At 44.3% G+C, this 15535-nt stretch overlaps 1 protein-coding gene across 1 annotated transcript; it reads right to left on the bottom strand.

Moving 5' to 3' along the window:
- Positions 1-11914: 11914 nt before the first annotated feature.
- Positions 11915-13457, bottom strand: LOC127338249 (aspartic proteinase CDR1-like). Its single transcript, XM_051364448.1, has one exon. The coding sequence runs from the start codon at positions 13403-13405 to the stop codon at positions 11990-11992; it is 1416 nt and encodes a 471-aa protein (XP_051220408.1). The 5' UTR covers positions 13406-13457; the 3' UTR covers positions 11915-11989.
- Positions 13458-15535: the final 2078 nt, after the last annotated feature.

Raw genomic sequence — 15535 nt, 5'->3', positions numbered from 1 at the left:
CGGCTTTGTCCCTGGCTATTCAAATGGCCAGAATATGAAGCCGAGTAGCAATACGAGGATGACGATCAGCAGGACGTCTACCACAACTAGGAGCTTCTAACGTCAAGCATTGGCCTGTGGACTAGAGAGTCCTTGTATCTTACGCTTCCGCTATGAACTTGTGTTTGTTCGTTGATCATTAGATCAACTATTTGTGTAATATGGATCATGTGATTCCAATTTGTAAGACATTATGGTTTGTAATGAATGATGACTGTGATACTTAACTATTATGCCTCGCAACAACAATTTCCTGGGATTGCGATGTATGACATAATAGGCATCCGGACTTAAAAATCCGGGTGTTGACACATGCCATCAACATGGAAGATGATGCAAAGCCTGTTGTTGAACATCAGTGTCGTCTAATTCCTAAGATGAAGGATGTGGTAAGGAATGAGGTATTAAAACTTCTTGAAGCTGGTATTATATATCCTATTGCTAATAGTAGATGGGTTAGTCCTGTGCATTGTGTTCCTAAGAAAGGCGGAATAACTGTTGTACCTAATGATAATGACGAGCTCAACCCTCAAAGAGTAGTTGTAGGGTATAGAATGTGCATTGATTTTCAAAAGGTTAATAAAGTTACTAAGAAAGATCATTACCCTTTACCTTTTATTGATCAAATGCTAGAAAGATTGTCTAAAAATACTCATTTCTGCTTTCTTGATGGTTATTCTGGGTTTTCACAAATTGCTGTTAGAGCTAAAGATCAAGAGAAAACCACTTTCACTTGTCCCTATGGAACTTATGCTTATAGGCGTATGCCTTTTGGTTTATGTAATGCTCCTGCTACTTTTTAAAGATGCATGTCTGCTATTTTTCATGGCTTTTGTGAAAAGATTGTAGAGGTATTCATGGATGATTTTTCTGTCTATGGGAATTCTTTTGATAATTGTTTGCGAAACCTTGATAAAGTTATGCAGAGATGTGAAGAAACTAACCTTGTTCTTAATTGGGAGAAATGCCACTTTATGGTTAATGAAGGAATTGTATTGGGACATAAAATTTCTGAGAGAGGTATTGAAGTTGATAGAGCTAAAGTTGAAGCAATTGAGAAGATGCCCTATCCTAGGGATGTTAAAGGTATTCGTAGTATTCTTGGTCATGCTGGTTTTTATAGGAGATTTATTAAAGATTTCTCTAAAATTTCAAAGCCTCTTACTAATCTTCTTCAAAAAGATGTACCTTTTGTTTTTTATGATGATTTTAAGGAAGCTTTTGAAACTCTAAAGAAAGCCTTAACAACTGCTCCTGTAGTTGAACCTCGTGATTGGAATTTACCTTTTGAAATTATGTGTGATGCTAGTGATTTTGCTGTAGGTGCTGTTCTTGGACAACGAGTAGATAAAAAATTGAATGTTGTTCATTATGCTAGTAAAACTCTTGATGCTGCTCAAAGAAATTATGCTGCAATTGAAAAAGAATTATTAGTCGTAATTTTTGCTTGTGACAAGTTTAGACCTTATATTGTTGATTCAAAAGTCACAATTCATACTGATCATGCTGCAGTTAGGTACCTTATGGAAAAGAAAGATGCTAAGCCAAGGCTTATTAGATGGGTGCTTCTTTTGCAAGAATTTGATTTACATATTGTAGATAGGAAAGGTGCTGATAATCCTGTTGCTGATAATTTGTCTAGATTGGAAAATATTGCTTATGATCCTGTTCCTGTTAATGATAGTTTTTCAAATGAACAATTGGCTGCAATAAAGGTCAGCTTGCGAGATAGTCCTTGGTATGCTGATTATGCTAACTTTATTGTTTCCAAGTTCTTGCCTCCAACCTTTTCAGCTCAGCAAAGGAGGAAATTCTTTTATGACTTGAGGCATTATTTTTGGGATGACCCACACTTATATAAAGAAGGAGTGGATGGTGTTATGCGAAGATGTGTCCCCGAATATGAACAACAAGAGATATTGAGTAAGTGTCATGGTAGTGTTTATGGAGGACATCACGCCGGAGATAGAACCGCACAAAAGGTTCTACAGTCAGGTTTTTATTGGCCAACTCTCTTTAAAGATGCAAGAAAGTTTATTTTATCTTGTGATGAATGTAAAAGAGTTGGTAATATCTCTAGACGCAATGAAATGCCTATGAATTATACTCTTGTTATTGAACCATTTGATTGTTGGGGATTTGACTTCATGGGTCCTTTCCCTTCTTCAGAAGGTAACACTCATATACTTGTTGCTGTTGATTATGTTACTAAATGGGTGGAAGCCATACCCACAAAAAGTGCTGATGGTGAGACCTCTTTAAGAATGCTTTGAGATGTTATTTTTCCTAGGTTTGGAGTACCTAGATATCTTATGACTGATGGAGGTTCTCATTTTATTCATGGTGGTTTTAGAAAAACTCTTGCTAAATATGGTATTAATCATAGAATTGTTTCAGCTTATCATCCCCAAACTAGTGGGCAAGTAGAATTATCAAATAGAGAAATTAAATCTATCTTGCAAAAGACTGTCAATAAATCTAGGAAAAATTGGGCTAGTAAGTTGAAGGAAGCGTTGTGGGCTTATAGAACTGCTTATAAAAATCATATGGGTATGTCTCCTTATAAAATGGTTTATGGAAAAGCTTGTCATTTACCTTTAGAGCTAGAGCACAAAGCTTATTGGGCTGTAAGAGAACTTAATAAAGATTTTAAACTTGCCGGTAAGAAAAGGTTGCTACAATTGAGTTCTCTAGATGAGTGGATAAGTGAAGCTTATGAAAATGCTAAACTTTTTAAGGAGAAAGTTAAGAAATGGCATGATAGAAGAATTATTAAAAGATAATTTAATGTTGGCGATAAAGTCCTATTGTATCGGTCTCGTCTCAGATTTTTTGCAGGGAAATTACTCTCAAAATGGGAAGGACCATATGTCATTGTGGAGGTGTATCGTTCAGGGGCAATAAAAATTGCTTCGCTGAAAGGTGATGCCACACAAGTGGTGAATGGACAAAGACTCAAACATTATATTTCTGGAGATTCTTATAATGAAGATGTTGATGTTATTCGAGTGGTGACTCCGGAAACTTTCATCAAAAATCAAATTGATAGTTCTGCAGAGTTCGACTTTGAATAGGTTACAGCTTTGGTAGTAAAAAGTCTGCGTTTAACTTTCCGAACAATGTTTTTGCTATTTTTAGAAAATATGAAAAATTACGAGATTGAATCGGAGCGGAGGAGACGCACGAGGGCGCGTCCCCACGTGGTGGCGCGGGCCCCACCCTGGCCGCGCCGCCATATGGGGACGGCTCCTCAGAGTCCCTCTCCCACTCGAATTCGATCTGGTACTTTCCTTTTGTCGTGAAATTTTTTGTTATATAATCCCCCGGATCCCCTGAGGTCCGTATATCATCTTCTCGTCGTGTTTTGTTTCGAGCTGTTTTCTGCCAGATATTGTTTTCAGATCTAGAGCCACCATGTCTTCGTCGGGAACTCCGAAGGACAGCTTCTTTGAGAACATCGTCAACCCGTATATGAACAAGCTGAAGATGCATCCCAAGGAATTGCTGCTCGTAGATGGAGAGTTGCAGATAGAAGATGTCCGGGGCCCTAAAGGAGAAGGAAGCTTGGAGGACAGGATGGAGAAGCTAGAACAAGAGGTCTTCACCTACAAGAAGATGGCTGAACGTGAAGTGGACATCTTCCACAAGATTGTGTCCGAACTTATTGATGAACACGAGAAGGAGACTACAAAGCTATGGGACGATATCCTCTCACTTCACAATACTACCAACAAACTACAAGCGCAACTTTATGATGTTCAGAATCAAAACTGTGAGTATGAAAACAGGTTTAAACACATAAGCTATGCTGCCAGTTTCAGGATTCCTGAGACCAAGACGTCGTTTGTTGATGGAGAGCCTCTTCCTTGGAAGTTTGATGACGGGAAGAATTCACCACCACCACCACCGAAGGAGTAATTCATCATTGGTATTGGCGCCCCCTTGGTTTGTTCCAAGCTTGGGGGGAGTGCCACGGTATCACATCATCGCTATCTTTTACCTTTTTTACTATCAAGTAGTGTCATATCATGAGTAGGGAAGTTATCATATAAGATGGTTGCAGTGTGGAAGTATCTCTCTTTTATTTGGTTATGTATGTATCCCTTGGTGTGAGTTATCGTTATGGAATATTAATGAGAAGTTTTATCATTTACGTTTTGCACACCTTATTTTAGTTTGCAATTTCTGTTATATGATTGATCTTGTTGTTATTATTGGTATCACTTTGGGAGCATCAAGTAAATCTATTTGGCTTTGGCAAACTTAGCATTGGTCAATAGCAACAATACTTTGAAGCTTAAGTAGAAAAGAGGGAAATACATATAGATATATTATTTCATTATCTTTCTTTCTTGTTAGCTAATGAGCTTAGTATTCTGAAGCTAAAATTGTTTGTGCTTACAAGAAAGATGCATGATTGTTTCTATCACATGTATATTTGTTTGTTTCCCTCAACTCTTATGCTTGCTAACCAACCTTGCTAGCCAAAGACCTGTACTGAGAGGGAATGCTTCTCGTGCATCCAAAACCTTAAACCAAACCCATGCCATTTGTGTCCACCATAACTACCTACTATGTGGTATTTTTCTGCCATTCCAAGTAAATACTTCATGTGCTACCTTTAAACAATTCAAAAGTTATTATCTCTTATTTGTGTCAATGTTTTATAGCTCATGAGGAAGTATGTGGTGTTTTATCTTTCAATCTTGTTGGGCAGACTTTCACCAATGGACTAGTGGCACATCCCCTTATCCAATAATTTTGCAAAAAGAGCTGGCAACGGGGTTCCAAGCCCCAATTAATTAACTTTCATTAATAATTCTCTTCACATGTTTTGCCCTGATTCATCAGTAAGCAACTTAATTTTGCAAATAGACACTCCTCCATGGTATGTGAAATGTTGGAAGGCACCCGAGGATTCGGTTAGCCATGGCTTGTGAAAGAAAAAGGTTGGGAGGAGTGTCATCCATAAATAAAACTAAAGTACATGTGTAAACAAAAGAGAAGAGGGATGATCTACCTTGCTGGTAAATATAACGTCCTTCATGGGAGCCGCTCTTTGAAAGTCTGTTTGACAAGGGGGTTAGAGTGCCCACTACCATTCGTTGACAACAACAAACACCTCTCAAAACTTTATTTTTTATGCTCTCTATATGATTTCAAAACTTGAAAAGCTCTAGCACATGATTTAATCCCTGCTTCCCTCTGCGAAGGGCCTATCTTTTACTTTATGTTGAGTCAGTAAACCTATTTCCCTCTATCTCAAGCAAGTAATTGAGTTGTTGTGATCCAACCATTTATATTGTGATCTATTTAATTATGTCTTTTATTCTTCCTTGTTTAGTACAAATTTTATCTGAATGAATATGACTTTGAAGGTTATCAATGATTATGAGGAGATTGTTATGATTGAGCATGTGAGATCTGCCATATAAGCTCTAATATAAAGGCTCTGCTCGAAAGATAAGTACAATCTGTTAATTGTTCTTTGACCAAGGACGAAGTTTGCCATCACCAATTATGATTTCCTATGCACCTTTATTTGTGATTTCCCTTTACTTGTCTCAAGTTGAGTTATTTGAGGAAGCTGTTTACTAGAATGTCTTGTGTGAATTAATAAATGTGATGCTTCTTGTCCGTATTTTATTTATCGACTCTTCACTCCATAAACATGTGGTCTTGTTTACTGAGTTCAGTTTCGCTTGGGGACAAGTGAGGTCTAAGCTTGGGGGGAGTTGATACGTCCATTTTGCATCACTATTTTATATCATAATTTACTGTTATTCATTGATATATTTCATATTTAGAGATGATACTTATGTTATTTCACCTATTTTGCATGTTTCATGATTATTGGAGCATTACTCACCGGAGTCAGAATTCTGCTGGAAAAAGCACCGTCAGGATACAATATTTCTGAAGATCAATAATTGACGGAAAATATACCGAAGCTCCTATTTTTCCAGATGACGGAGCCAACCAAAAGGGGAGGCCGAGGAGGGCCGCCATGGGCCCTCCCCATAGGCCGGCGCGGCCACCAGGGCTGGCGCGCCGCCACGTGGGGAGGGGGCCCACGACCCCCTCGGCCATCGCCCTTTCGCGTACTTCATCTCCCAGAATCCCTAAGGTGCGGGAGAACATCGAGGATAGTCATAGCCGCCTCCTCGGGGCGGAAAACACCAGAGAGAAAAGAGCTCTCCGGCAGGCCGAAATCTGCTGGGGAAATTCCCTCCCGGAGGGGGGAAATCGTCGCCATCGTCACCATCATCGAGCTGGACTTCATTGGGATCATCATCATCTCCACCACCGACACCGTCATCTCCACCGCTGCATCTCGTCTCCGCTGTAACATCTAGGGTTTAATCTTCATTATTTCATAGGGGAAACTCTCCCGGTGTTGATTACTCCTTATTATTGATGCTATTGAGTGAAACCATTGAATCAAGGTTTATGTTGAGATTGTTATCCATCATCATATCACTTCTGATCATGTTCCATATGATGTCTTGTGAGTAGTTCGTTTAGTTCTTGAGGACATGGGTGAAGTCTAAATGTTAGTAGTGAACTATGTTGAGTAATATTTAATGGTTTGATATTTAAGTTATGGTGTTATTCTTCTAGTGGTGTCATGTGAACGTCGACTACATGATACTTCACCTTTATGGGCCTAGGGGAATGCATCTTGTATTCGTTTGCTAATTGTGGGATTGCCGGAGTGACAGCAACCTGAACCCCCGTTGGTATATCGATGCATGAGGGATAGCAGGATCTCAGAGTTTAAGGCTGTGGTTAGATTTATCTTAATTACTTTCGTGTATTTGCGGATGCTTGTAAGAGGTTTAATCACAAGTATGTATTAGTCCTAGGAAGGGCGATGCATTAGCATAGGTTCACCCACACAACACTTATCAAAACAATAAAGATTAAACAAACCGGCTTATCCTTTGTGCTAAAAAGGATTGGGCCACTTGCTGCAATTATTATTCTCGCATTTTGCTTACTTGTATTTTATTTATCTGCTATATCAAAACCTCCTGAAAACTTGTCTGTGAGTATTTACAGTGAATCCTTCATCGAAACTGCTTGTCAGCACCTTCTGCTCCTCGTTGGGTTCGACACTCTTATTTATCGAAAGTACTACGATACACCCCCTATACTTGTGGGTCATCAGTCGTCACCGACGACATGTACAACTTCCACCAGTACTTCGACGCCTCCGACTGCCGCAAGTACTTCTAGATTATGTTTAGTTTAAATTTAGTCGAATCTCGTTCGAATCTATGTAATATGTACCAAGTTTGGATGAATTTAATCGAATCTCGCTCAAGTTTAAAATTTCCGAAATTTTGTTTGGGGGACGCGACTGGGGAGAGACGTCTCCCAAACGCGGCACGAACAAAACACGTCCCCAAACGCTCAATCCGGCGCCGTTTCGGGGACGGTTTGGGGGACGCGACTGAGATGCTCTACCAACCGTTGTTATTAGTCGTGTTCCTCGAGATTTGTTCCAACATGGCCCAGCGTGAAAAGGAATCTACAGCTGACATGTGTGTAAAAGCAACAGTATTTTTGATAATACAACATGTAACATAGGAACAAATTGACAAGGACTTTATAAATCCATCAGTACTTTTCGCAGGATTACATGAACATGGCATACAGACTACAATCCAAACAATAGAGGACTCTATAGATGTAGTTCACAAAATCCATTTAAAAAAATTAAATACTAGACTCATTTCAAAGAGTTCATCCCGAGGAAGTCAATATGCAAACAAAATCTCATTTGTATTTATTATGCGAAAGTTATACTCATTTTAGAATTAATAGTGTATTTTAAGAAGAGAATCGTTTGCAATGAATGGGCAAGCTGATGGACCCCACAGATAATCATCTCTATGCATGTGAACGGTAGGGATTTCCACCGCACCCCATTTTAGAAGCACCGTTGCATTTTCGGATAGAGATAATGGTAAGGTACAAATTTCTAGTGATACCCCTTCCTATACTATTGCAAAAGTTAAAATTCAAAATTCAAATCTTACTAACTTTGACTGAATAGTTAGGAAAAAAATATCTACATCTGCGATATTGAATGAAAATATTAAGAAAATATACTTTATGGTGTATCTATTGGCATTGATATAGTATTATAATTATTCATATTTTTGTGTATAAACTTAGTCAAATTTAGAAAACGCTGACTTTTTAGTAATCCTTAGGCGCCTTGCATTGGGATGAACGGAATATCATTTTTTAGTACCAACACCCACTCGCTACATGTGTCCTCTCTCTTGAAGGATTCTGTATACCTGACAAAAAGTAAAGAATGCATGTTTCTTCAAAAGGTCAGCTAATCACTACGGGAGAAACCACCTTTGCCGAGTGGTCCAAAGACTCAACAAAGGCTTTTGAGACCAGCAAAGCCCTTGCCAAATTCTTACACACGACAAAGGCGACTTGGTATTGTTTCTCACAGCCAAAAAACTATTAGGCTGGTGCCAATGCACCACTACACTCTCACCCGCCACGTTAGCTTTTTCCCTCACTCTCACCCCACTCTCACCCCACGGTGCCAATGCACATGCTATAGTGACAGCTTTACTTCTCTCTCCTCCACGTCAGCTTTTCTCTCTCTTCAACATCAGCATTTCTTTTTAACATTACAACAATATAAATAATGCAAGGACATTATTTTATTGAACTAAAATTGTTACCGATTACATCATAAAAAAAATTACATAAAAATTTGAAAAGATTACATAAAAATTTGAAAAAATTACATAATCTAGGAATTAGCCCACACATGCTCAATCAAATCATGCTGGAGCTGTGTATACATCGGTGACTCCCTCATTTCGGTGTCCATCTGAATCCTGACTGCTAGGCTTGGTGGTGCATGGTGGTGTATTGCAGATTTGCAGGGCCGACATTTGAAGCAACTGTCTCATAGATGTTGTCCAATTTTGTACCACGGTCATCGTCGATGATCATGTTGTGCAGAATGACACATGCACGCATGATCAACCCAAGAGTACGCCTCGAGTAGGAGCGTCCCGGAACTGCTAGAATGTTGAACCTAGCCTTCAGCACTCCAAATGCACACTCGACATCTTTGCGCCAAGATGATTGAGCAGCAGTGAACACTCGATGCTTTTCACTTTGTGGAAGAGTAACACCTTTCATGAACACCAGCCAGGAGGGGTAGATGCCGTCGGCAAGGTAGTAACCATAGTGGTACTCGTGTCCATTCACCGTGAAGTTCACTACGGGTGCTTCTCCCCTAAGCACATCAGTGAACAACGGCGACTGGTTGAGTACATTGATGTCGTTGTTGGACCCGGCCACTCCAAAAAAGGCATGCCAGATCCAACGATCATACGACGCCACGGCTTCTAAGATTATGGTAGGGTGTTTGATGTCTGCCCTTGTGAATTGACCAGCATGAGCCACTGGGCAGTTCCTCCACTGCCAATGCATGCAATCGATGCTCCCTAACATGCCCGGAAAGCCACGCTCCTCGGCTTTCGCTAATAGCCGCTGAGTATCCTCCACAGTTGGGCGACGGCAAAACGTCTCCCCGTAACAATCAATGATGCCTTCACCGGCCAGGAGGATAGTTGCAGTCGTCGGCGAAGTAGTCCTCGAAGAGCCGATCGTGGGCACCCAGACGATCACGCCTGATGAACTCTCGGCGGTGTCGACGTCTTGGCACCACCTCCTCGTTGAGCATCTCCTCCTCATACTCCTCCTGGAACTGCTCGATCATATCACCCTCCATTCCGTCGCTCGAACTGCTGCTAGACGAAGACATGGCGTTGAGAGGAGTGGAAATGGAGAGTGGAGCTGATGAAGTGAGGTGTGGAATGAGTGAAACCATTTGGGGGGGTATTTATAGGGGGTTTTGGCATTTTTCAGGATTCTTTGAACCCCAACGGCTAGCTGAGGTGGACGAATCAGATTGCGCCACCTCAGCTAGCCGTTACACACTGCCGCCCGCCTCTCGCCCGCCTATCGCCCGCCTAACGCCCGCCTCTCGCCCGCTCTCGCCCGCCCTCTCGCCCGCCTCACTCTCGCCCCGCGCCGCCAACGCTGGCGCCTCTCTCCCGCCCCTCTCTCGCCTCTCTCTCGCCGCCAACGCAGGCGGCAGCCGGGCGGGAGCGGGCGATAGCGCCGGGCACCCCCGCCGTCGCCCGCCACTCTCGTCTCGCCCCTCTCTCGCCCCTCTCTCGCCCCGTCGCCGCCGCTACCGCCCCGCCTCTAGCCCGCGTTGGCACCAGCCTTATCTTGTGTTTTCGTCTTGAAAGATGGCATATTGTTTCTTATATGTATTTTCTACTACCTCAGTAAAGATATAGGTACTTGACGATCAGATTGGCATAGCGAAGAGACAGCCACCTGAGACCACCTACGAAATTCCTTAGGTGATTCCAATTGATTCTTCAAACAAAAAGCAACTGGGACCACCTATGAAATTTCTACATTAGCTATGTATTCCGAGTGAGGAATAAATATGGTGGCCAAAGAACTGCGTAATAAAATACAATTGTATTGTTAGAAATTCCTTAGGTGATTTCATTTGATTCTTTGTGCAAAAAATAACTAGGACCACCTAAGAAATCGCTTTGTTACTTATTAGGAGCTCCAAAGAACAATGAGTGGGATCTAACAAAGGTCCTTCTTGATACTGGATATAACCAACGGTGGCCCACGAAGGCCATGCATGTTGGATATCACCTTCCCTTAGCCTCATCTGTATGATTCGTACACGACGAACATAAATAACTAAGAGGGGAGAAAAGACATTGCTGAGTTAGTTGTGAATTTTAAGTCTTAGAGCTGGGCTATATATAGGCCAAAAGATGGCGCGAAATGAAGACATGAAGGAAAGGGCGGGAAGAACTTTCGACACACAAAAAGGTGGAAGGAAAATGGAAAGGGTGTTTGCCGAGTGTATTCCAACATACACTCTCGGCAAAAAAAAATGGAGGGAAAACTCACTCAGGTTCACCGGCGCGAGTGGAAAGATAGGAAAATTTTGGGAGATTCTTTCCCGAGTGTTTTTGCTAAAACAGTCGGCATAACCTTTTACGTGACACTCGACAAATTTGTGGTAGTGACGACGCAGTGAACCGCGGGCGACGTGGCCACGTGCCTCATTTCTATGCCGTGTGATTTTTCTAGTTTGCCGTGTCCGGTTCTTTGCCCTGTGTTTTTTCCAGATTTTGCCGAGTTCAAATGTTTGTCATGTTTTTTCCTAGCTTTTACCGAGTTCTCAATCTCTGTTGTGTGATTTCTTTACGACAGTCGGCAAAGCCAATGTTTGGCATGTTCCAGACCATTTTACAGCCGGCAAACATCGGACCACTCATCATCAACGTATTCTTCTATTAGTCACCCTCGGGGAAGTAGTTTCTTAAAACTATGGCAAAAGTTAAATCTTCAAATTCGTAATCACGTTATGATCTTGAAAGGAGGGGAGGATCTTGTTTTGACAATTCGTTTTGTCTCAGAAAAACATGCCCTTTGTGCAACTTTCCCCATTCTATTCTATTAACTTGAAAAAGGCTCATGTCAAAAAGAGAATACTCGAAAAGGCTAGCCCGAAGTGAATTACAGAAATCACAAAAGAGCCCACACGTTAGTTTATCTCGTAGGCCTAGTGACCAGGTGTTCGTCCATCAGCAGGCTTTTGAGGGGGCTCTATCTCGGACACCGTTGCGCTGACTGACCTCCGGAGGCCGGGTTCAACGACACTTGGTGTATTTACATATTCACATGTTTTCTTGTTTTAGTTGTTGTTCATTTTGTATTGGCGATAACTAATATGAAATGGACGGAGTATTTTTTTCACTTGGATTAATGCAAAGAACGATGGAAGAAACACGTTTATATTCATTTACACCATCTTGAACAACTAATGGTGATCAGATATTCAGATATTTATCCTCTACTGCGGCTTTGGCGAAGGCGACGGTGCAGGAGCGGAGGCGTAGGATCTCGCGCAGTCGGCAGGGGCGAAGGTCACGGTGCGCTTGTCGAGGTCGTACCCGACGTGCATGTTCTGCTGCGCGATATTCCCAAGGATGGACACCGGGTTCCGCTCCGACGCCGCGGCCATCGCCAAGCACATCGTCCCCTCCTGCACCACCACGAACGAGTTCTCCGCCTTGAGCGTCACCGCCGCGCCGCCGCCCAGCTGCAGCGTCACGTCCGGTAGCGACGCCTCGACCTGCCCCTCACGCACATGGCTGATGTCGAAGCACAGCTGCAGCAGCTTCTCCGGCGATTCCGCCTTGGGGAGCTTGATCCGCTTGGTCAGATCCTTCACCAGCGTGTCAAGAACCTCCTTGTCGAGGTACGTCAGCGTCGTGCCGGAGTCGACGATGATGCGGGAGGACCCGTGCGGCTTGAAGGAGGAGTTTCCTATCTTGATTGACTCGAGCTTGACGGTGTAGTAGGTGTCGATCTCGGAGCGGACAAGCCGCGTGGTGGCCGCGCCCGGCTCCGTCACGTCAGCGCGGGCGCCGAAGTTGAGCGCTGATGAGGCGTTGACGCCGTAGGGGACGAGGCAGTAGGAGAACTTCCTGCCGATGGAGGTGTCGTTGCCGAGCTGCGTGACGAGGGAGAGCTCGCCGCCGCCGAGGCCGACGAGGCCGTCCGCCGGGAACGTGCCGGCGTTTTGAGTGGAGCAGCCGAAGTTGACGTTGGCCACCCGCAACGAGGCGGCCTCGTCGCTATGCCTCGCTACGCCGTCGTCGAAGGTGAAGGTCTCCGTGGACAGGAGGCCGCTGGTCTGGGAGCCGTCTCCGTAGGAGTAGAGGTACTTGCAATGGTTGGATTGGGTGCAGGAGGCGTCGTTGAGTGCGCCGCACGCGCCGGAATCGCAGTCCACGAGGCCGAACGTCGTCGAGTTAGCCGGGTAGAACACGCCGGTCGGCGGCGGCGCGTCCTTACCGGTGTCGTCGGTGCAGTTGAGCCAGATGAGGTCGCTGCCGGTGTCGGCGATGGCGAGCATCCTGGTGGACGGCGTGCCGACGGTGACTGCCATCAGGTACTCGAAAGGCTTGGAGGTGACCTCGCTCACGGCGCCGTCGGTGGAAGGGGCGGGGGCGTCGTCATCGCCGCGGACGTGGGAGGGCGCGAGCACCGCGGCGCGGGCCGTGGACCGCCGGACGGCGCCGAGCAAGCGTTCGTGCGCGGTGAGGGACGGGTCGTGGTACGGCGACCTGACATCGTCCCGGTGGATGAACTCCACGCTGAACCCCTCGCCGCGACCGACGTACGCCGTGCACCCGCACAGCTGCGCCGTGAGGACGACGCCGACGAGCAGGAGGAGAGCGCGAGATACCGTCGTACCCGCCATTGTGTGTCACAACTCAGTTCCCAAGGAAGAGTATCTCTGGTGGTCGATCGCTTGCTAATGGCGCCTTGATGCTGGTACTGCAGTGCAGCGGTCGTATTAATAGGGGAGGTCGTGTGTTAAAAAAATGGTACTCGGTTAATGGGGGAGACGAATGTGGTAAGTCAGGATTTCATTGCCAGCGAGCTGCATTACGCGTAATCAAGTGTATATTTCACAGGAGAGCAGGAGATCATGATGCTTTTGGGCTGAAACTGAAGAGATTTTTAGGCGGTAATCAAGGCGGTGCTACAAAATCGTGAGTGATTACTTGTAATCTTGGTGGATCGCATATATGGAGGTGATTGATTGATTGATTGGTGGTATACTGGAAAAATGGTAGTATTAGTAACGGAAAAAATCATTTTGTAAACGGCAAGAAATTAATCTGATTAAATTTGGTCCTGCTTAATCTTCCTTTTTTATCCCATTCCATCCATGGATCACGAGTGAGGCTCACGACCATCCTCCCCAGTGTAGCCGTGTAGGAGGTAGACGGGCATTTAGCATATACTCTTTCTTGGGGCGAATGGAATGTGTTTAGAAAATCAAGCAAGAATTGATCATCCTTAGAGCATCTCCGTCGGCCCACTTCATATAGTAGTTGGTGGCATCGCCGATAGTGTTGAGAGCAGCGGCACTGGCTCCTTACGGACGCCGTCCCACACCGGTGAACCCAATACGGAAGAAGTTCATTCAAATTTGTGGAATTTGAACTTAAAATATAATTATATAAAACCTAACTACTGCAAGAAGGCGCTGTAGCTGAGGCTGTCCGCGCCATCCCTCCACTGTTGTCGTCACCCCATACCTTCTTGAAGCTTACGTCCTCGTCCTTCGTCTCAATAGGCATTTGGCGTCGGAGCAAGCGCGTGTCCTCCACGAGGTTGACGATGTACCCACAATCCATCGCTGACCACCATTTTGTGAACCGATCTCCGGCTGGCAGGTCGTCGTTGAAGGAGCGGCCCGCATCCCCCGGCCGTCTTCAAGGACATCGGCACGCGATACGCCAATGGAGCGCTAGCTCGAGCTCCCACTAGGCTTTCTCCTTCTTCGGTGGCGGGAGGGGGGAGGAGGAGTTTCTCCTTCTTAGGGCATCCGAGATAAATGCACTCGCGCGGAAGCGAAGGAGGGATCTCCTTCTTCGGGCAAAGGAGTACCGTGCAACGTGGGTGCCTGCAAATGATGTTGTCGTCTGTGCACCGTGGTGATAGGTATGGCGCCGAGCGCAGAGAAGATCCTGACAAGCTCGAGTGCGATATTGACCTCGTCAACACGGGGAAGGCCGGTTGATGACCCACAAGTATAGGGGATCGTGATAGTCTTCGAGGGAAGTAAAACCCAAATTTATTGATTCGACACAAGGGGAGGTAAAGAATACTTATAAGCCTTAACAACTGAGTTGTCAATTCAGCTGCACCTGGAAAAGCACTAGCAACAGGGGTGATGTGAAAGTAGCAGTAATATGAGAGCAATAGTAATAGTAACACAGCAACAGTAATAGCAATATGAGAGTAATGGCACCAGAAAATAGTTGATACTACTTCCAATGACATATAGAACGAATATATGATGATGAGAGATGGACCGGGGTTCCCAGCGATCTACACTAGTGGTAACTCTCCAATAAGTGACAAGTGTTGGGTGAACAAATTACAGTTGGGCAATTGATAGGAATCAAAGCATTAAGATAGAACATCCAGATTATTAATTATGTAGGCATGTTTTCCAATTATAGTCGTACGTGCTCGCAATGAGAAACTTGCACAACATCTTTTGTCCTACCAGCCGGTGGCAGCCGGGCCTCAAGGGAAACTACTGGATATTAAGGTACTCCTTTTAATAGAGTACCGGAGCAAATCATTAACACTCCATGAAAACATGTGTCCCTCACATCACCGCCATCCCCTCCGGTTGTCCCGATTTCTGTCACTTCGGGGCCTTTGGTTCCGGTCAGTGACATGTGCATACAACTTGTAGATACAATCTAAGCAATAATTATAAAGCTCAAATCTAAGATCATGCCACTCGGGCCCTAGTGACAAGCATTAAGCATAACAAGATTGCAGCAACAATAACTTCACAAACTTT

The sequence above is a fragment of the Lolium perenne genome, chromosome 3, assembly GCF_019359855.2.
Source record: "Lolium perenne isolate Kyuss_39 chromosome 3, Kyuss_2.0, whole genome shotgun sequence".
Lineage (NCBI taxonomy): Eukaryota > Viridiplantae > Streptophyta > Magnoliopsida > Poales > Poaceae > Lolium > Lolium perenne.
This window is presented reverse-complemented; position numbering and strand designations above follow the sequence as displayed.

What these genes read in the sequence shown, in the direction of transcription:
- LOC127338249 (XM_051364448.1), bottom strand. Translation starts at nt 13,405, where the DNA reads ATGGCGGGTACGACGGTATCTCGCGCTCTCCTCCTGCTCGTCGGCGTC.